This window comes from Musca autumnalis, unplaced genomic scaffold (genome assembly GCF_047663935.1).
Source record: "Musca autumnalis isolate F117 unplaced genomic scaffold, ASM4766393v1 scaffold_5, whole genome shotgun sequence".
Taxonomy (NCBI): domain Eukaryota; kingdom Metazoa; phylum Arthropoda; class Insecta; order Diptera; family Muscidae; genus Musca; species Musca autumnalis.
The window spans coordinates 42013159-42037265 of NW_027412088.1; the positions used below are offsets into that span (position 1 = coordinate 42013159).

The 24107-nt window shown below is 37.3% G+C and overlaps 1 protein-coding gene across 1 annotated transcript in view; it reads left to right on the plus strand.

Moving 5' to 3' along the window:
* Positions 1 to 12324, plus strand: part of Mid1 (calcium-permeable channel component Mid1) — a 296978-nt gene extending 284654 nt beyond the window's left edge. The window contains exons 5-7 of the mRNA XM_073955534.1: positions 1382 to 2787; positions 9532 to 9689; positions 9791 to 12324. Coding sequence (XP_073811635.1) covers positions 1382 to 2787; positions 9532 to 9689; positions 9791 to 12324 — 4098 coding nt within the window. The remainder of the gene's footprint in view (positions 1 to 1381; positions 2788 to 9531; positions 9690 to 9790) is intronic.
* The last annotated feature ends 11783 nt before the right edge of the window (positions 12325 to 24107 follow it).

Consider the following 24107-nt stretch of genomic DNA (forward strand, 5'->3'; position numbering starts at 1 on the left):
ATTAAGCAATTGGGCTAGTTGAGTGGAATATGCTGTGGCTATCTGTTGTGATTGCAGCTTACCGATGTCTAACTTTCGTGTTGTGTCTGTTCGTACTTTGTTTGCTACGTTTAAGCGGGTACGTACCTTTGCTGCAACAAGGTAGTGGTTCGAATCAATGTTTGCGCCTCGGAACGATCGTACATACAACACGCTCGATGAATGTCTTCCATCTATTACAACATGATCAATTTGGTTTCTTGTTTTCTGATCTGGAGACAGCCAGGTGCCCTTATGAATATCGAGATGATTAAATCTGGTACTGCTAACTACCATGTTTTTTGCAGCTGCAAAGTCTATCAGCCTCATACCATTGTCAGATGTTTCGCTGTGGAGACTGACTGTTGGGCCAAAGATATTCTCCTTTCCAATTTTGGCATTAAAATCGCCTAGAATGATTTTAATGTCAAGGGCAGGGCAACGGTCATATGTTTCTTCTAAGCGCTCGTAAAATATATCTTTGGTCTGTTCGTCCTTTTCTTTAGCTTTTATCCGAATTGCAGCAAGTCTTTCATTCACTGGAGTAAAGCTGGATTACATATGTTTTAGTCTCCGACTAACTACGAATCCACAACCAAATTCATGCTTTACGTCATGGCAGCTATAATACAGTGCGTCACCTTTAGATGTTGTTGCGACGCCTTTCCCAATCCATCGTATTTCCTGTATGGCAGTAATATCGGTCTTGTACTTTTCAAGTACGTCTGCCAATGCGAAGACTGTACCTTCTCCATAAAGAGTGCGAACAGTCCAGGTGCAGATTCGCAGATCATGGTCCTTAAAACGTTTGCGGGGTTTGTCAACTTTAGAGGGGTTTGTTTTTCTTTTCTTTCGTTTTTTCATAGTAGGCTGTTTTTTCTAGGGGAGGATTACTAACCCGACGCCCAAACCCAAGTTTTTAACGTTCTTATGGGTGAACGCGCGGCACATGTTAGCTCACTACCTTTAACGGGTGTCAAAGGCAGTTCCCCAGGTGACACCACGGGGAGGTCAGTGTCCACTTGGGATGAAAGAGGGACCAAGATAAATCCTGGGCTTTGCCATGTTAAAACCGGTCAGGACCGTTGCTTGGTATCTTCCATCCCCTACGTCACCCAATATCCAAATCTTAATCGTTCTTAAATCAAGTTGTCGAATTTTTTTCAAGTCCAAATATAGATACCAATATTACTTATGAGACACATCGTTTGCGTTGTATTTTGTTGCTGCAAATTGTATTGAAATATCCTCCTTCTCAAACGTTATGTCTATCTTACTTTCGTTACATTTCAAATGCAATTCACTTGTACATGATTGAAATGATTCTAATTTGTGCCTCTTTTTTATATCTCTATATTTTTAGGAAGCCTATCGTCGCTGGGTGTGCAGTACATTGGTACCATATTTTGCCGAACCCAGCGATGTTATAAAACCATCAGAAATCTATGAAACCACAACGGACAGTGGACAGTATCCTCATCGTCTATATGAACAAGGACAACAATCAACACGACATTATCAGACTGTAGATGAAATCAATCAACGGTCGACAGTTGCATTGAACACTAAAAGTAGCAGTGATACAAACAACAACAACAACAAATCACCCACCTCATATACCACCAGCAGTAGCAGCAGCAATAACAACAACCACAGCAACAATACCAACATGGCCTCAAACATGACTACCTCTCATAAAACGATAACAGCAGCAGCGACAACAACTACCAACAATGGTGGTGGTAGTGGTGGTGACAGCGGCAGCAATAATACAAGAATGTCATCAACAAAACTAACCAAAAGAGCAGCAACAGCAACAACATCGAATTTCATTACGGCAACAACGGTAAATAGCAATAATAACAATTATGATGACATTGAAGCGCATTTGCAACGGCAACATAAAGAACAACAATTGCAACATGCAAGCAGCAACAACAACAAGAACAACTATCACTATGTAAAGCGAAGAAGTACACATCAACACCAACAACAACAACAGCCACACATCAATAACAAACAATTTAATGATAAATTGAAAAGTAATTACATTCCGTACGATAATGCATTACATAAACGACCGCAACAAACAATGACAGCAGCAACCAATAACACTCCAAGGCCACCAGCTTCATCACAATCAGCATCAGAGTCAGAATCAGCAGCCACAACAGGAGCAGCAGTAGCGGCGATAACAACATCACCACCAACATTAACCAGAAAAACACAAGCATTAACATTTAACGATGTCATCTTCATCAATAAAACGACATCGCGGACGATGACGACGACGATGAGGACAACCACAACAACTGGCTACTCTTCGACCAACAATAGTCCAAGTAGTAGGAGTACCAATGGCGGCGGTAATGCCAGTGATGATAATACTGCCAGTGGCTTAAATAGTTCGGGTCAATATTATAACAATAAATCAACGAATAAAAGACGAAAACGTAATGACGGTACAACAACATCCGTTTATATTGGTGACAATAAACCCAATTTAGCGGAACAAGATAGCAACGGAGAAGATGACGATGATGGTGATGATGATAATGATAATGAAGAACAAAATGACGATAATGAGCGAACAATAATGCTGAAGCATCATCAAATTGAGCAACCAAATAATAGTAAAATAGTTGTCAAACAACCGCAACAACAGCAGCATCTAAACCAAGAACAACAATCGATTCATTTCATAACGACTGCCAATAGTGAGGATTCTTCATTCGTCAAGGATCCAGTGATATCCAAATTATTGAAAAGGTTTGTAATTAAAAATAAAGGAATAGTTTTTTTTTCAGACTGTCGAGAACATATCGAACAATCAAGTTTCGAGAAAAACGTTTTTTAAGTTGCCGATTGAAATTTGAAACTAAAAACTTAAAAATTTTATTACACTACAAGTAAGAACGGCTTTAAGTTCGGCCGTGCTGAACTTTTTATACACTCCATCACGAACTATATTGAAGTGAATATGAACAATTAATTTCCTTTTATTTATGAAAGTAGTAAGCTCTTCCTCTTATTGCAGGAGTAGTATATCCCAACTGATAATTCACCCTTAAAAAGAGCTCATATGGGACGTCATTGTAGTTCTTTCCAAAACATGGATCAATATTTAAAATTTTCCGAATGTAGCTTTTGAACTCCTGTAGTGGAATTCCATAAATAATTTTTCTATCTACCGACAGAAAGCGGAAAAATTAAAATGCTTATTGAGAAATTAATTGAAAATTAAATAGAAATGATCTTCGCCCTAAAAGGCAAAAGTTTCAAATAAATAAAATCAGCGGAGCCAGGCTGGGGTTTGAACCGACGTCCTTGAAAAACACAAGAAAAAAGGTGTTGTCGCGGAGTGTTATGGGTGCTTTACACGATATGTATTTTGCATATGAGTTGTCACTTCTCCCATACAAAATGTATATGCAAACTGACAACTCATATGTAAAAAACATATCGTGTAAAGTACCCATTAGCGTTCAGAGCCAAACTCATTGCTTTCAAAGGCAGCGCTAAGCGTTTGTCATGACAGCACAACTAAATCTGCAAATACCCATTGTTGTTGTAGAAAACAAAAAATGCATTTGAAAGAAGTTCGATGACAGAGAAGCCGCTCTACAGCCGATATGTCTGAAGAGGCTCTGCCAAAGGCGAAACATGCTTGTCACATGGTGTTGGTTGTGTGTGTTCGAATCCTCGGCTTTCCTTTTTCACTTGCATCATTGGTCATTAAGCTCGATTCCAACGAGAAATTAATTAAAACAAATAAAATGCTTATAATTTCGGTAATAAACAAAATTTTTCGTTAAATTAACCACCAAAATAAAGACGTCGCTAAGTCGTACCGATAGCCACAGTTCCATCAACTTTTATTAATACTTTCCATTCATAGTTTTTATACCCTCAGCATTTCTGCTAAAGCGAGTATATACACTTTCATACGAGCAAAATGTGCCCCATCGAAATAATGGTTTTAGACCCCAAGCGTGTTTGGACGAAATCCATTTCAGACAATTTGGAGTTGATTTAGCCATGTCCGTTTGTTTGTCTGACTGGTCCAAAATTTGGCTTTCGTAATATTTAGTCCAAATTTAGTATAAGTTCGAAGAAGGGTTATATCGGTCCACTCCTTCCGGTAGATAAGGTTCCAATATGAACTCAATCGGTCCACTCCTTCGGGTACCGCCCACACAAAATTTCGGAAAAGTTCAGCTTAGGAATCGCTTTGATTTCTATTATAACAACTTGTATTCTCTGCCCACCATATGACGGTACAAATTTCATCAGGGGGCATTTCCATACTTCCTGAGAAAATAGCCTGAAAGTTGCGAAAAACCCCTATGACAGCGTATGTAATGGTTGGAGCGCAAGAACACTCTCGAACGGATATGCCGATTCGGTCCAAAATTTGGCCTTCGTAATATTTATAAGCTTAGTTTAAATTCGAAAATAAGCAATATCGGCCCACTCCTTCAGGTACATCCCCCACAAAGTTGAAAAATGTTCGGAAAAATTTTGCGCATGATTCGGTCTTACTTTACACATCTTAATATATCTACCAGATATAGATCAGGATCGATTATGGACAATATTTGTCCACTCCTTCGGGTACCTCCCACACAAAATTTCGTATAAGTTCACTTTAAGATCTGCTCTTGAATCACTTTGATTTTTGTTGAAGCAACTTGCATTCGCTGCCTTAATAACGACGGTAAAGTGTTTTCAGGGGCAAGTTCATACTTCTTGAGAAAACAGTCCGAAAGGTATAAAAAAACCCCTATGGAAAAATATTTTTATTTTTTATTTTTTACTTGAATGATTAGTTAGAATATCTGTTGGAAAATAAAAGTTATAGAGGATTTTTTAACAATAGTGCTTTTGTCGATTTGTTCCATATCCACACTTATGACACAAATGTAAAATAACGTAAATCACATTGAACAAAGTGAAAAACATTTTCAAATCTTTCCTCAATAAATTCAAACCGGTTTATACATTTGTAAGTTATTAAAATATTAATTAGATGCCTCAAGAAAACATCCGCTTTCGCGTCGAAAAGTGTATATATCGGAAACTAGAGCCGGTAGGGAAAAACCGACCAAACGTTCAGAAAGGACATACGCGAAAACCCTAGAAACCACCTATATCTCAAAATGTCAAAAATGGCGTATGGAACACTTAAGCATGACACCGACGATATGTAGTGGCTGGAGAGCACGATAACTCTCGAACTGATCAGCCGATTTGCTCCAAAATTTGGCCTTCGTCATATTTTGTCCAAAAATTTCATTTGGAAACTTTTATAACCCCATCGAAGACTAAATACCAAATTTCAGCCGTTTCGGTGGGATATTGAGGCCACAATCTTCAAAATACACACTGAAAGTTGGGTGGTACCGTACAAGGTGGGTTATATGAAGATCAGGACCTTTACCCACAAATTTCAGATTAAAAGTTTTACACTCCCAACGAAGATTAAATAACAAATATCAGCAAATTTCGTGTTTTAGTGAGGCTGAAACCTTCAAAATACCGAAAATCGGGGGTAACGTTCTATGAGGGCTATATGAAGGCGTAGGCCTATACCGACAACTTTCAGTTGGAAAGTTTTATAGCCTCAACAAAGACTAAGTACCAATATTCGGCGATTTCGGCGGGATACTGCGAAAATCGGGAGGTACTGTTCTATTTGAGCTATGTATATGTAAACGTTGACCGATACCGACCAATTCCAGATGGAAAGGTTTATACCCCTAACGAAGTCTAACAACGTAATTTCAGTCATTTCGGTGTTATAATTAGGCTAAAATCTTCAAAATACTGAAAATGGAGAGATACCATTCTAAGGGGGCTATATACCGACCAATTTCAGATGGAAAGTTTTATACTCCCAACGAAGACTAACAAACTAATTTCAGTCATTTCAGTGTTATAATGAGGCTAAAATCTTCAAAATACTGAAAATGGGGAGGTACCATTCTATGGGAGCTATATAGAAACGTGTCCCGTTTTTAATACCAAACATCCTAGAAGTAAAAGAAACTCTTATACCAAATAACAAAGCTTTATAATAAAAATTGCGAGCTGTATCTTGTTTTTAGCAGGTGGACTGACGGACGGACGGACATGATTATATCGACCTAGAATTTTATGCTGATCAAGAATACATATACTTCGACGGATACTTCGTTGTGTTACAAACGGAATGACAAATTTAATTATATCCTCTATATTATGGTGGAGGGTATAAAAACTAAAATGACTATGTACTAGGGCATGATTTGAAGTGTTTTAGTGCCTAATAAACTCACGAAACTTTTTTGTTGATTCATGCCAAACTCCTAGAAAATATGTGAGTTTTAGAGATATCAACTTGAAACCATTTTTTTTTTTTTTGAGTTATGCCACTCTTTGAGTAAATAGACTATATAATGCAGGTTCTCGACTGAATCGACGTTGGTAGTTTATTAATATGTTTTCACTTGTCTGGTTCTGGTTCCTCTGTGTTCAAATTCTCTAGATCATGAAGATCTCTCCTGACATGTCTTGGTTGGGGAAGCCTATCCACAAGATTATGACCGGGATGTTTTCGCAATAACACCCAAATATATACTGCATCGACAACACCTTATTGTACTCATACAACGGTATCATGAGGAGGCTCTCTGTTGCATTCTGTCACGTTTGAAAATTCTTCCCCCAAGTAACGCTAACATTTGCCTACTACAATGCTGCCGCATAGCTTACCACAGACACCCCTATTACCTTATGTGGGGTCAACTAAGTTTCTTTGGCAACACCCCAAGGGACCTAAAGTCTTCTCATCTTGTCGCAAAAAGTTGTGGCTTGCGCGGTCGACTTAAATATGCTATCGGACGCTGCACACAATATCTTGGGGTAGTTAGTGGTCGGAATCAGAACACCATCGACCCAGGTGGGAAGAGGGAGAGTCATTTCAGCCCTTAAGGTGGAGAACAGTGTTACAGTATATTTAGCAGCGCATATTTTCATATTCGTCAGATGAAAAGACTGCAAAGCTTTGTATATGTTTGACATCAACCATAGGACCGGACGCCCGCACACGTTACATGTAGTCTGGATGATGTAGAATTAAAAAAAAAAACAATTCCGCTGAAATCTCCCCGCCTTGGGGATCTTTCTGTTTCACTCTACGGATCTTAACCATTTTTTTCTGAATTCCACAAGCTCCCAAAACCAACGTTCCGAAGAAGCCTGAAAGGAAGTCTTCTCTATGGCCTCGAACAGCTTCGCATGGTTGACGGTATCGAAGTTCTTTGTTTGGTCTAGAGCAGCAATGGTCAACGTCACACATCCATAAATACTTTCCTATGCTCATGAGCTTAGGGAAGACAAACAGACATACACGTACACTGTAGGCAACATTGTGTGCCTTCGTTTGCTTGAGGTATTTGTTGTTGTTTAACACAATACAAGCACGCTGTTTAGTCGTTACATGTGAGGGTGTCCATAGCTGGTCGAAAGCTTATTCTGGTCAGTCGTCTACTGATACGTGTGGATATGGCGTGTGGTGGTACTGTGAATTTTCTGGAATCCATTCTGATGTTGAACAAATGGGAAACAGCTTCCCATCATGGGGGGAGTAAGGCCTTTACAATATTCGCTACTGGCGACAGGAGGAAAATCGGCCTGTACGATTCACCTCAGCTGGCGTACTTGCCAGGCATCAGTTGAGCCACCAACAATCCAATTTTTCAGGCTTATGGTACACTTGTCAATTACTGAACTCAAATACTCAACATAGATGAACATATCCAGTTGCTTGAGCATTAGGATTGAGATTCCGTCTGGGTCCAACCGTTGGATGTTTTCGCATTTCGGATGACGTCTGCAACATCGTAAATTGTGGTGGTAACTGCTCATCTGAGAGCGATCTTATGTTGCGTAGCAAACTATAGTTATAGTTAAAAAACACGCGCACTTTTCCGGTTCTGTCACTGTCATGCCGTTAAAAAGTATCAGCAGTGCTAAAATCCCTTTTTTCCCGCAATCGAGAGTGGTTAAATTATTGCCCTCAATTTACTTGATCATGTGCACTGCTTCAGGTAGTCTAGCCACTTTTTCTGCCAGCCTGTTGACGTCAAGATTAAATCTCTTAACTCTTGTGTCTGCTAGGTTCGTACGACGAAGCGCTTCACACTCAATTGCTAGTCCCGTCGCCTCTGCTGGAATTTCGAGTATTCGTACAGCAGGTTTCTACCGACCGGCTGCAGCTTTGACGTGTCCGGGAAAATTCGCATATACAAGCGGATCTGAGGGAATTGGCAGTTCTCTGAAGCGAATGAATTGTGGCTAAAATCCGACAGTACCACTATGTTGGCTTATGTCCACAATTGATGGAGAATTTTTTAATCTCTGGGAACCATCTATTCCAAGTGAGATCCAAATACCTGAAATCGGGCTTTACCGTTGTATGTGGCCATATCAAAACTGGACCGATGTCTATTTTTTTCTGACTGCTTCGAAACCTAAATTTCATACAAGAGGAAATTGAGGCAGAGAAATCTTCAAAATATCTGAAATCGGGGGATACCGTTACATGGGCATATGCCCACAATGCCAACAAAAATCTAATTTAGTCTAAAAATGTATCTACAACCGTCAAAATTCCTGAAATCGGGAGATACCGTTATATGGGGGCTACACTGAAACAACGAAGTATGTTGAAAATTGTTGGTGGGGAGTTTTCCGGCCACTGGGAACTCGAAATGGTCACACAGGTCGGTCACAAAATTTAGCTAATATATTAAAAATACCTAAAATCGGGAGGTATCGTTATATGGGGGCTATACTAAAACATGGACTTATGTTGAAGATTTTTGGTGGAGACGTTTTGTGACCACTGGGAACCCTAAGTGTCAAATGGGGAGGTACCATTATATGGAGGCTATACTAAAACGTAGACCTACATATGTCGACAATTTTTGATGAAGAAGTTTTGTGTCAAAAATGTAGCTAATGTCTTTAAAATACCTAAAATCGGGAGGTATCGTTACATGGGAGCTCTACAAAAACATGGACCTATGTTGACAATTTTTGGTGAATAAGTTTTGTGACCCCAGGGAACCTCAAATGTCAAATTATAAGTAATTTGGTGAAAAAATGTAGGGCATACCTTCAAAATACTCTAAAATTGGGAGGTACCATTATATATACCCATACCATAACTGGACCTATGTATGTTGATAATTTTTGGTGGATATGTTTTGTGAACAGTTTGAACCTCAAAAAATGCGGCTTAATTCCTTAAAACACTTAAAATTCGGAGATGTCATATATATAGGAGCTATACTAAAACGTGGATCTAACCTGTCTATCGAAAGCATACACTCGTGTGTAAACATATAGCGTTCTAACTAGTCTGAATCACTGTGCGGCTGTGATTACAAAGTTTTTTCATTCTTATACTTTTAGCCTTAAAGATTTCTTAAAAAATATTCATACTCCTAATTTAATTTTTTCTTACAGAACAAAACGTAAAGTCGAATTCCGTAAAAGGCGAAGAATACGACCATGCCTTAGTGTATGTCAAACTGTTGAACAGAAATGTCCATATCTGTTACCGGCTGACCGGGCGCCAGCGATGCCAACACAATATGCCGGTGAACCAACATTTTTATGTCTAGGTATGTCATACATTCACACATACATATATGCACACACACTCATAACTCAATTTTTGTTCTTCTTTTCTCTTTTCTGTTGTAAAATATTCTCTGTTCAACAGATTATAATATTGCGGAAACGGAAGAACAATTACGTAAAGCCAGCCATGGGCCAAACGAATGCTGTTACACTTATTGCCAAACGGCAAGTGATGGCATCTGCACCTACTGCAATGAGTTTCTGGATGCAAAGGATATTGAAATGGAAGCTGAACGGATTAACAAGGAAAATGTACAACGGATCTATAATATAACACTGAAGCCAGCCAACGAGAAGTCATTGAGAGTGGAGACCAAAATACAACAGCAATTGGCGCCGATTGGCAAGAAAGTGGTCGATGATGGTCCGGTGGGTGGTCAGTTGAAAATGTCTACAGTGGCGATTTCAGTGCGTAACGACACTTGGACCATGAATGTAACTCGTCTGGCTGAACGTTTGCCTTACTATGCCTATTGCGATGGTGTTTATTACTATGATGAGGATATAGATGATATGCCGACAATGGCCTATTCGGATAATTGTCCAGCCTTGCCAACGGTACAAAGTCGCTGTCATATACCATATTGGGCTACAAACTATGAGACATCCGGTGAAGTCTGGGGCTCATATCGTAAACATAGCGAAGCCCAAAAGTTGATGGTGTGGTTGAGTTCATTGCTGTGTTTGTGGTCTTGTTATACGGCGCGGGCCTTAAGGCTCAACCGTAGACAAGAGAAAAGACCAAAGCAACCACAACAACAACAACAACAAAAGCATCAACAACAACAAATTAATAATAACAATACTGCCTTTGAGAGGAAATTTAAAGAAAATCTTTGTAGAAATTGTGAAAATCGTGAAATAATGTTAATGAATGTCAATAATTTGACAAATAACAATAGCGGCCGCAGAAGAAAACGCGCAGGGGTAAATGTTTGGTATGATATCAGTGAAAATCGCATCTTAATAATCTGCATAATGACTGGGGCAGCAGGTGTTGATGATGATAGTGGTAGTGGTGAAGATGGAGGCATGAGAAATAATCAACGGAAACCAGCCGAAGATCGCAGAGAAGAAGAATTTCGCTTTAAGGGTGAAAAGGAAATGTTAATAAATTTTCGCGAATTCGTTAGACGAAGACAACAAATCGATTTACTATATAGTAAAAATGCATTAATCTTATTAGTACACTATACAAATCGTTTGAAATCGTTTATGCAACAGGCCCAACCACATCGGAAACGGAAATTGACCCACTTGAATGGCTGGTGGTATAGATGGGGTTTGGGGGCAACAAGACATCAATCATCCAAAACAAGGATACCACAAATGGTAAAAATTAAAATGAAATTTATGTATAAGAAAATTATAAAGAGTATAAGAAAACGAAGGATGACACCGGCAGCACAAAAGCACGCGAAGAGCGACAAGAACGAGAGGAGGGTTAAGAAGTACATGAATTGTAGTAATGTTAGTTTTAGTAACTGTAGTTGTAGTTTAATTAGTTGTAGTTGTAATAATATAAATAAAAATTATAATACTATATTTAATAATATTACTAATACTAATAATAATAATAACAAATACAACTATAAAATTAAAACAAATATTAAGAGAAAAAATAATAAAAAACATGTTAAAATAAATTATAAAGAAAATATGAAAAAATTGAAATTTAATTTTAGTACATGTAATTTTAAAGATACTAATAATAATAATAAAATTAATAATAATAATAATTATATTAAAATATATAAAAGAAATTATGATTATTATAATAATAATAAAAATGTTAATCATAATAAATCGAATGACATAAATGTAATATTTAAGCTATCACAACAACAACAAGAAGGAAAAATTCCAAAAAATGAACAACAACAACAATTTTCCATAATAACAACAAAATTACAATGTAATACAAAAACAAGGAGTCACCATTATCAAAATACAATATCCTTAAAGAAAATTGCCCGAATGGCCTGCATTCAGGCTCCTAAACATAGTTTTGTTTTATCTACGTCACCGTCATCATCAACTTCATTGCTTCTTGTTTCTTCCATTTTTTCAAGACACCGCAGCAACAACAACAAAATTGTGAAAATTCATTATTGTAGGCATAAAATTCTACTAAAAATATTTAATAAGAATATTTTCAAAACCACCACTACCACCACCAAGAAACACCAAAACCATAAATATGCCATAATGTCCAGACGATATATATCATCATTACCATTGAGTCATCATCCTCATCATCATCATTGTTGTTATTATCCTGACGATAACAATTCCCAAAAAATTAGTTATAATAGTAAACTAAATAATTATTCTTATTTTTATGATTATAATTTCAATATAAATGATTGGTGGCATCGATATTGCTATAATTGTTGTTATTGTTGTTGTCGCTATTCTACATGTTCGTCTATTGCACTAACCAGCAGCAGCAGCAGTCGCTGCAGTTGCGGGCCTTGGTATTGGCGACAAAAACAACGACTGCATGATGCCATCATATCTGCGAGCAAAAATTCATCAAATTGCCAAATTACCACCAACACCAGCAACAACAATAACAACAACATCGTTCAATATCACCATGCCATCATATTATAGTGGTATGTCTTAATATTAATAGCCCATGTCAGGATATCAGGGTTTATTTATTCATTTATTGTTCTTTTTGGAGAAAATAAATTTAAAAATTATTTGTTTTATTTTTTAGTTTATTTTTTTATTATTAATTTTAATAACTTTTGTAATTAATATTAACTACTAATAAAATTATTATAATTAATATTAGTGTTATTAATTAATTTTAAGAGAAATATTCCAATCAGTTGTGTTCAAAATATTAAATACAATATTTTATGAAAGAATGTAATTCTTGTAAATTTTTAGCGGGATGCTGACACATGCATTACGGGTCAGCATTCAGCTTTCTGGTTTCTGGGATTGTAAGCAAAAAAGTCCACTGTACCATATGTCTACGGTAAAAATAAAGCCTACCGATTTTGACTTGAAGTTTTTTATCCACAAGGCCAAAACGGCCTGAAGGAGCACTCTAATGCTTTGCCATGTAATAGAAATGTCTTAACTATTGTCTTGGCTACAATTTTTGTCTAAGTGTTGGATCGAAAATCTCAATGGTTCGGCTGTTAAATGCCAAAATATTAAAAAAAGTGGATAAAAAATCGGGAGGCTCGATTTTCACCGTATACATATGGTCTAGTCCTTTTTACTCAGTCCTAGTCCATATAGACCGGCAACAGAAAGTCTTCCAGAAAAATTGGCAGATAAATAGCAAGGATGTAGCATTTAGGGACGATCGTGAGAAAAGAATTGGTGTTGCATCACTAAAGGGGATTATAGTCTAGAAGATAGGAACTTGGAGGCCAATGCAGACAATATGGACTATCGTGAGAAAAACATGCTACTGGATCACCAGAAGAGAGTTTAGAGCAGCATTCGGCACCACTTTACTCGCGAGCAAGCAAAGAGATCTTCTCTCCCCACTCACGCAATTTAACTAATTGAAAATCCATGCACTGACAACAGTGTTTGCTCAAATTGTTGTTGTTGTGTGCCGATTGCTGGTATAGAGCAGGCATGACCAAAAAGAGAACGGAGAAACTGTGAATGTGTTCAAAATATTGGCAACTTATAACAGTGTGTTAGTAAGTTTGAAATCTCGCAAGCTATAAAACAATAACAAATCAAAACATTTGTTCTCTTTTGTATGCTCTTTCTGTGCATTCGGGTCGTGTGCGTGTTAATTGCCGAAAATCATCGGCACCTCCGTGCCAAATGTGCTCATGCTTGGTCTAGAGCAATGGTCTTCACCGAGTCCTTACAGTGTGAACCCACACAATCTCATTTATGATGAGTTTCAGCGTAAATCTCACCACCGATCATCTTCTTCGTTTTCTAACAAGAAAACAAGGAATTTACGCACACGATGTTCATCGAGAGAGGGAGAGATACTTTCGTATATGTGTCCAACCCCTGCTGGCACTAGGAAGTGATTTTCTCACTCCGTCGACAAAAAGCAATCGCAATCGACTCTCATTTTTTGTAAAAGAACGACACTTTAGAATTTTACAATAACTCAATAAGTACATAGAGTCAGCGAAAAAGATGGAAATGCGATTATTGATTGTTTACACAAACAATCCTTACGGCGTACGACTATCGCGTGTGCAGACACTTTTTATCGCCTATGCAGACACTTTACGGCGTACGATTATCGCGTGGGCAGACACTTTCTACCGCCTACGCAGACACTTTCGATTGTTTAGATTCATTTAGCAGCCTTGAACTAATATAAGGCATTTATCAATCTGATGTTCATATGCAACGGTGGTGCAGTGGTTAGCATGTTCGCTTTGCACTCGTAACATAACATTTTTAAAGTGACAAAATTAACGTAGACGACAATTTCAACTAAGAATAGTTCTTTGAAAACATATGTACGCTGGAAAAGTAATTACAATAAAAAAAATTATCGACTTTCACAAGTAGTATCTTGGCCGTGGTTCATTTCTTCCCGCACGGTTAGACTTCATCGAAAAGAATGCGAGCTCGCAGGCGAGTGTTTCTATCGCTTGGTAGCGACTACATCGGGTAATGTTCGATAGAAAATGCTGGCAGGGACACAATCGGAGCGGTTGCATTTGTAGTTGTTGGTGAGCTCTGGTCTAGACCAGCCAAGATCACCTATATACGTTATCGTGACTACAACAACAACATATGTTCTCTTTATTCTCATCTGTCGTGGTTTAGCAAAGGAAAGACTCGCTCAGAGAGACTAATGCACAATATATTTTGAGCACCGGCGGTCTAGACTCTAGAGCAGAGAAGCGATTCTTTGCAAAGACAGTATAGTCAGGGCGCACACTGAGTTGTTTTTGCATTTGCTTCTCTCTCTCACATACAGTGTACTTGAATAAAAACAAACTATAAACATCATGTTGTTTTTGGTCCCTCACCCATACATACATACATACTAAATCAGGAGGAGGCATTGTGACTCACAAGAGAGCCCATGTGCTCTAAGTGAGCGTAAATTTGTTATCGCTCACAGCCTGTGTAGATGCTAACACGTTGTGAACAACAACAAATTTACGCTCATTGAGAGCACAAGAGAGACCCAAAAAAGTTCTCTGCCTCACTCTGTACTAAATCATTGATGGAAATATCTTGGGCGACGCTGCTCTAGAGCACACTCACTATACCAGCAATAGGCACACAACAACAACAATTTGAGCAAACACTGTTGTTATAACAACACTATAGTGCATGGTTTTTTCAATTAGTGAGTGGAGAGAGAAGCTCTCTTTGCTTGCTCGCGAGTAAAGGGCTGCAGAATCTTGCACTGCCTTTGCAAAGAAGCCCGTCTCGCGACCTCTCTATACTGTCTTTGCAAAGAAGCCCGTGTCTGCTCTAGAGCGGTGGTGCTCTAAATATTTTGTGAATTAGTCTCTCTAAGCGAGCCTTTCCTTTGCTAAACCATGACAGATGAGAATAAAGAGAACATATGTTATTGCAGTCAGGTTAACGTATATGGGTGATCTTGGCTGCTCCAGAGCCATGCCGTTCTTTGGTATTGTTGAGGTTACGAAGTTTTTCGGCTGTCAAACGTTGCCTATTTTGTGTGCCCTCCTCTTGGTCGGCAGTGGTCTAGGGCCTTAAAGAGTGTGCACAAACAATATAGTGCTAGAAGGGGGTCTTTTAAGGTAACCGAAAGGAGTATTTAGGACGCTCACTACCAGAGAGTTTTGAGGGACATAAAAAGAATTTTTATAGATGGCCAGGCGATAAACTTTAAAGGCCATCAAAAAGTCAGTCTTAAAGTAGTCTTCTTGGAGCCCCAGACTTCCTCCCTTTTTACGGGCCCTAAGGGAGAAAGTTAATGATGGCCATAATCGGTTATAAGTTGACATCCAAAAGAAAGTGTTTATAGACTATCAAAAAATAATCATAATCACACCTCTTATAGACGGCTTGAAGGCAGACTAATGGACTATGTATTAAAATGGATGCCTCTTAAATAACCAGAAGGCAGTAATTTTTTCTGTCCAGAAATTAGGCTCTCTATACGATTAGAAAGACAAACGACGACCATATAAGAGTCTACTTAGGCCACTAGAGTCTTTAGAGAACAGATGGAAGCCTATCTAGAAGAATGAAGTCATTCCCTATATACGGTAGTTAGAAAGTAGTTTTTATAGAAGTTCAGAACATATTATTTTTAGATGATTATACAAGGAGTCTTATAGATGGCCAGAAAGAGTCTTTGTATGTGATAAAATAAACGAGTATGTTCTGTGACACACTTCACATCTCACTTCACGCCTCAAGCATTTTGTACACCCCATTTACGCTTATATGTCGAGTGTTCTTCTTTGTCTTATTTTTGAAAACCCTAATGAATTTTTGCCCTAAAAGTTCGCAAATAGAAGTAAATGGCGTAAACAAAATGCTTGAGACGTGAAGAGGTAAAGTGTGTCACAGAACATACCCGAAAGTCTTTTTGTCGAATATAAAGTAGTCTTCATAGACAACCAGATGTTAGAATTTTTATACGACCTGACGGTAGCCTTTATAGACAAACTCATGTCTTCTCTATAATTCTACCTCATCTGAGTCTTTAAGAGGATTAACGGGGAATTAAAGGTAGTCTTTCTGGCCGTGATGGGAGACGAGTAGATAAAAAATGAGTCTTTGTAGATGAATGCTGAATAGAAGCGAAAAGAGAAGAGTCTTTAAAGATAACAGGAATATCAATAGACGGCTAGTTGGTACTAAAAATAAACGACCTACCGAACGACAATCTTTATATACTATCACATGGAAACCGACGTGATGGAAGATTGAAGTCTGAAGACAAAAAGGGAGTCATTCTGAAGTAATGGAAAGGAGTCTTTATATGCGACCTAATGTGAGTCTTAGAGAGGATCAAATAATTGTTCTTTCTAGACGAATGAGACAGATTCTTTTGACGTTTGTGATCGTTAAATTACCTGGGTATTTAAAAGAAGCAAAAGTGAGTCTTTATAGACTCGCATATAACTTCTGAATAGTGGGTCATAGAAGATTAAAGACGGTCTGAGTATTTATGGACTGCCAGGAGGCTGTAAATACTAAATTGCCTAACAAAAGGGAACTTTTATATACATCTTGATGGAAGTCGTTTTAAAGGGAATTGTTACAGACAAATAAGTTTCCTGGAACGAAGTCCCTACGAAATCAAAAGGGTTATAAGGTCAAGTTCTGAAAGAAACATGGAAATTACTTACAGACGACTAGAGATGCTGTTTTTTAAACCCTCAGCGTTTAGGTTAAAGAGGTATATGCACATTCATGTTAGGCCCCAACTGTGTTTGGCAGAAATACGTTTCAGATAGCTTGGACTCGATGCAGCAATGTCAGTCCGACTGGAGCGCACGATAACTCTCGAAGGGATCGACCGATTCGGTTCAAAATTTGGGTCTCATAATATTTTGTCCAAACTTAAATTAAGTTCGGAGATGGGTTATACCTGTCCCCTCGCTTGGGTGCCTCCCACACTAAAGTTCAAAATTTTTTGCTAAAATGTGAATACTTTGCACATTGTAATATTTCTAACAGAGGTAGATCAGTAGTGCCGTTCTGTAACTCTTTTGTTTTAGGTAAGCGACAATGCAACATTAAAAAGGAAACTTTAAATAAAAGTTGACATCCCTGTTGCTATCGGTAGAGCTTAGCGACTACCACACCTACCATACACAATTTAATTTTTTTCTATTTTGCAACATGTTGTTCTCTAGGCCCTCTTATGACGGTACAAATTTTTTAGGGCCTCTTTAGAAAATGGCCCAGTAGCTGTAAAAACCCCTTGTGGTCACCATGAGAAGTGCCTGGTACGCGCAATAATTTTCGAACTTGTCACTGCGTTGGTCCATATCGTAATACTTCTGCAAAACTTAGATAAAGATAGGGGAAAGTTTGAAGTGCTTAGCGGTTCACTCCTTCCGGTATCTAACCTACCAAAAGTTCAAAAATATTCGCTAAATGGTAAGGGAGATATCTTTTAAAGGAAGCAAGCCACCGATTTGTTCCAACCTTTGGATCTCGTAAAATTTTTTCCAAACTTATTTTAAGTTAGAAAATGGACCACATTGCTCCACTCTTTAGGGTACCTCGTTCTCAAAAGTTCAACATTTTTGTTTAAGTACAGTTAAAGGTCTGTTCAAGGATACTTTGGAAATTTTTACAGAAAGTACTCCTTACAGCGATATTGTGTTTTTTTTTTTCGTTGGCAAGTCCGTGCTTCCAGACAAAGCTCTAAATTATACAGTGACAAACTGAAATGATTGGTAGGCGCGATATCTAGCGAAAGAAATTAATCCCAAAATAAGATTACTTCCGAAATGAACTATGCCGGTCCACTTTTTCAGGTACCTACCCCGCAATACTTTTGAGCTCTGTTCATCAAAGTCGTCCTTTAGACCCCGAACAGGAGTTAAATGCAATCAGGCTGGCGATTTGTCAGAAGGAGGTTTTATAGCTAAGCTGAAGGAAATAATAAACCCGAATTTGCATTAGTCTAAAGGAATTATAAAAACGACAAGACGGCAGACTTTGCGGATACAGAGTAATTTTATATAAGTAACCAAAATAAAGTCTTTATGGGCAAATAAGAAAAACCATGAACGGTCTTTTATCGGTCTTATCGGTATTTTTTATTTACCATAGACTGAAATAAATAAATATCGATGCTATAAAAAGGACCTCTTCTTATTATCATTAAGATAAATATAGAATAAAGCTAGGCTCATTGATATGTGATGAGTCGCCCTTTCTTCTTTAAAGGATTTTCGCAGAGAATAGTATAGTCACGTTTGTGTGGTTTTTGTGCAAATTGCTCAAATTATTACAAGGCTCGTAGCTTTTTGTTTTTCGGCAGCTTCACGGATTCTACGCTTCAGGAGAACTGATCCTCTGCGGAGCTTCCGTGGGGGTGAGAGTTGTAATTCCTTGCTGTTTTTGGATTATATTATTTTTGCAAGCTTCTTAGTTGCCGTTGTGAAGTGCTACATGTCTTCAATTCGCAATTTTAAACAATAATGTCTCAAACTGATTGGAATATTAATCGCACATAAATATTTTTTTATAGTTTTTTTGCAACACTATAACTTATTATTCCATAAAATACAAATTTATACACTTCTTATTAATAATTTCTATTACAAAACTATAACTTATACCAACGGAAATATCTACATTTTGTACCACCAAAATTTTTATCAAAAATATTTTATGTTTTTATGTTATACACCAAATGAACAAAAAAGAATATTAATAAAATACATAAAGAAATTTACCCGCCACTCTCTTCAATTCATCCACCACAATTTCAATTGTAAAATAAAATAACAAAAAAGAAAACAAACAAAATCCATTTACTACATAACTAAAAAGTAAAATATTTTATTACAGATACAGAAGAAAAAACACAGAAATAATTCATTACAAACAAAAAAAAAACCAACAAACAAACCAAAACAAAAACGAAAGTTCATTTATAAAAACCAAAAAACTGCCAAATATTATTAAATATTAAATAAAAGAAAATAAACCCAACAAATAAGAAAAAGACAAAAAAAAAAATAATATTTAATAAAAAAAATGTACCTATCATTTCATAGGTTAGATTGTAAAACAAAATGACATTTGTTTAACAGTAAAATGTCTGTTAACAAATAAAAATTAACACAAAAAAATTACAACCAAACAAACTGTTAAAAACAAATAAATTACAAATTGTGTCATACCTAAACAAAAAATGAAATCAACAACAACAAATAGAAAACATCCCCAAGAAAATAACACAAATTATTTTCCAATAAAGCAGTAAAATTATTATTTACTTATATTGTTATTATTTTTTATTTTATTTTTTTAAGAAAAATATCATTTACATTTCCATTAAATTACACTGTGCTGCAACTAAAGTACCATGAGTATGTTAAATAATTTTCCATTAATACTGTTCGTAATTTACATTTATGGAAGTATGCCAAAATATACATATGGATCGAAGTTTCGTAAAAATCGTAATTCCTACAAAGCCACAACCCGATATATACAGAGATTAGTCCATTAATCGAAAATAGATTTTTCTTCCAAAAACACCAATATCTGCCTTATCTGCTTTCGCAAGTACCCATGCTTCGGATTCGTAGATAAGTATGGGTAGTATCAGTATAATTTTTGTTTGTCGAGAGGTGTTTTGCCTTAAAATGTTTTCTTAAACCAAAGTAGCATCTGTTGGCCAATATTACTATTCTCTTTATTTCGAAACTGATGTTGTTTGTTTTATTTATGGCGATGCCGTGGTAAATAAAGTCATTAACTACTTCAAATTTGTAATTTTACAGAGTTGATCCGAGTCTACTGGACGTCGCGCACGTAGGAAAAAAGGCTTCTCTAACATATGACCCAAACATATTTTGCAGCAAACATATACATATATGGTTGCAACAGTTTGGGTACAAACAAATATATGTTTGGGTAGAAACAAATTTATGTTTGGGTGTAAACAAATATTTGTTTGGGTGAAATATAAATACAATATTAAACCACAATGGTGGTGGTTGTCTCTTTTATTGAAATACATAGAAATACCAAACACAAAAGCAACAACAGACGCATAGGTACATACAAAATTCTAAATATATGAAATACATAATATACTTTAATGAAAGAAAAGCGGAATAATAATATAATTGTTCCACAAACATCCCTGAAGGGACGAGGGAGACTTCTCTCATATCAATGAGTGCACCCCGATTCATATTGGCTCAATGATATGGGACCTACTTTTTATTGCCGAGTCCGAACGGCGTGTCTTAAGGCACCACTACCCAGCAAAATGTTCGATGCCAAAGATGCCATTCAGTCATGTGTGCATGTGATCTGGCATGTCATCTTTTTAGCATCTTCATCGATGAATTTTATATGAGCGTGGACCCCAAAAGATGCTATTCATTTTTGGATCCAAAGCATGTCATTTACACCAATGCTTTGACATGCCATTTTTACCAATGCTTTGGCATGTAATTTTCACCAATGCTTTGTCATGTCATTTTCACCAATCCTTTACAATGACATTATCATTAAAACGAGAGTTTTAACAACGTTGGTTTTGATTTCGAGTCTCCGACAACATCAAGCCTATTGCAAATAGTTAATCTCATATATATTTAGAAAAAAAAACACAAAATTCATTTCTATTGGATCCATGGAATGGGTTCATGTGCTGATGAAAAGATCCGATCTTTCAGGACTTCCTTTGCACGGGTTCAAATGCTGGTGAAAAGATCGGATCTTTCACGACTTCCTTTGCATATGTTTAAATGCTAATGAAAAGATCGGATCTTTCATGACTTCGTTTGGACCAATGCAAAAGATGCCATGAAATCACGTCATCGTCTGGAACCCCTTCCTTCAAATTTTGCTGGGTTGTAGAGAAGTTTTTCTTGGCTTAAATACTCAGGAAAAGTCGCCAACATTACTGAGGGGTATTTTGCCACCGTTGAAAATTTGTTGATAACCTCAAAATTGATATCATCAACGTAAAATCGGTATCTGGAAATTATGACAATTTTTACTCTAAACGTACTCAGGACAGTTTGACATACGATCATGTGTTGTGTTGTTTACAGTGACTTGAAAAATTACTTTGAACAAATTGAATTTACTTGCGAACAATTTTGCCCAATCATTCACAATTTTCGACGTTGTTAATCACGGAAAGATTGCATCGATCAAATTACATATTTGTATGCCGACAAAGGAACAACTGGTTTAATGAATTCAATCGTGGCCCACACTCCTTAAAAAGCGAATGTCGTGAGGGAAGCTTAAAAACGGCCGTTGTGCCAGAAAAAAATTAAGCTCTGCGTGAACGGATAATGCAAGATCGCCATGTTCTATACCGTGAGATGGAGGCATACTTGGGCATTTCTTCCACCAACTAACATATGATATTGCATGAATACCTGGCCGTAACAAAGGGGCTTTCTCGTAAGATCCAGCACAATTTGAAAATTGCTCAAAAAAGGCTCTTGTGGTTGGCGCAAAGAAATTGTGAATAAAGATGACACGGTGCTTCAAACGACGTTTGTAAGATCGTCACAGACGACGAATCTTGGATCTATGCGTATGATCCCAAAACAAAACAGCAATCGACCATGGGGTCTTCGAAGGCGACCCAAATCCAACGAACGTTGTTCATGGCAGAAGCACTTCGAAGCAAATGGTCGCCTGTTTCTTCTGCAAAGCTGACGGTGTGTCGACTATACGGTTTGAGCAACGTAGGACGGTTAATTCTGAGTGGTACACAACAATTTGTTTGCCTGAAGACTCCGGAGAAATTCGAAAAAAGAATAAGAGAAGACGAATCATCTTGACAATGCGAGCTCTCAAACAGCAATTCAAAGCTGCGCCTTTTTGACCAAACAAAAAGTGGAATTGATGGGTCTCCGTCGTACAGCCCTGCCTTGGCACCCAATGACTTCATTTGATTGCCGAATATCAAGAAAAAATGCGTGGTCAACGATTTTCGTCGCCAGCAGATGCTGTTGAAGCGTTCAAAAACCATGTTTTGGAGGTGTCTGGATCAAGTCACTGTAAGTAACACATGATTATATGCCAAACTGTACTAAATAAGTTAAGGCTAAAAACTGTCAAACTTTCCAAAAAAAATGTCAATGTCAAATGGCGTCTGGCAATATTACGTGCTGCCTAGACCGCAAACTTTTTTAGTTCTCCTCGTATATGAAAAATGTATTAATGTTATTACCAACATTAAACGCGATTACTTCCTTGTCCAATAAATTATTTCCATTCGCATTTTTGATTCAATTATAACATTTTCAATTATAAAATGTATTGGGCATTTAATTTACAAAGAAACACAATTAGTTTAAGAAACACACAAAGCACTGATTGAAGAAACTGAAGAAAAAATGTTCTCTGCCTTTCTCGAAAAAAAAGAACAAAAATAATTCATATTTTTTTCTTTTTCTCTTCGCTTGCTGGGCTGGTTTCCTATGAGTTACAGAAAAAATGCGTGCTTGCGGAAGAATAAATCGCAAACAACAACAACAAAACGAAACACAGGAGATTGGCCGCATTCACACCACCAAAACAAAAACAAACTTTTTCAACCTCCCGTTGTCGTTTCTGCGTCTTCTATTGCACCATACACGCAGTTCTTTATTATAAAATAAGCGAGAGCCCTGTTGTTACGCTCTTTGAGAAAAATTCTCTCTCAACCCATAAAAAATGTGTTGGTACCCAAAGAAATAAAATTGAGATATATTTTACAAAATGTTGCAAGCATATATTTGTTTGGATGCAAAATGTAATATGTTTGGATTCAAACATATAGTTGCTTGCAACCAGTCCCAAAGATATATTTATTTCGATCCAAACATATTTCTAACATATATTCTTCGGTGAGTACACATTTACATTTCGAATGACATTTTTTTTTACAGTAAGATGTTAAATATGTCACACGGTAGACTGTCACCTTGTCTGAACCCCCGTTTGGTATTGGAAGTCTGGCAGAGGTTCATTTCTAGTTTAAATCCCCATTTGGTACTGAAAGTGTCGGAGAGGTTCTTTCCTATTTTAACTGCTGATCTAGTGTATGTTAATGTTACTCTGCGTAATATTGTTAATTTTTCGGGAATGGCAACCTCAGGCATGGCTCCCGAAGGTGGCTTTATAATCGACAAATATGTTGTATGTATCGATCTTGGGTCTTCTCTAGGATTTGGCGTAGGTTGAAGAATTGATCTACTGTAGATTTCCCAGGTCTAAAACCGCATTGATATGACCCGATCATTTATAGAAACTAGATTTTAGCCGTTCACATAATACGCCCGACAGCACTTTATATGCAGGCTTATGCATAGATTTCCCAGGTCTAAAACCGCATTGATATGACCCGATCATTTATAGAAACTAGATTTTAGCCGTTCATATAATACGCCCGACAGCACTTTATATGCAGGCTTATGCCTTTGTAGTTGGCAAAAATCGTATTGTCTCCTTTCTTGTGCACGGGACATAGCAATCCAATTCCAATTCCAATCTATGGCTATGCTTTCCTCCAATTAACAGTTCGGTAGGCAAATCATCAGTTCCTGCTGCCTTATTGTTCTTCATACGTTTAATTGCTGTCTTGACCTCATTTCTGCTTTGAGGCAAACACTCAATGCAGTCTTTTTGGATTGGTTCTGGGGTATCTTCATCGCCGCCCATAGTCGATACCAAAAGGCTCAGATCCTCAGTACGCTATCTGTATCACCCAGCAGGTTCCCTTCATCATCTGTGTAGGAAAA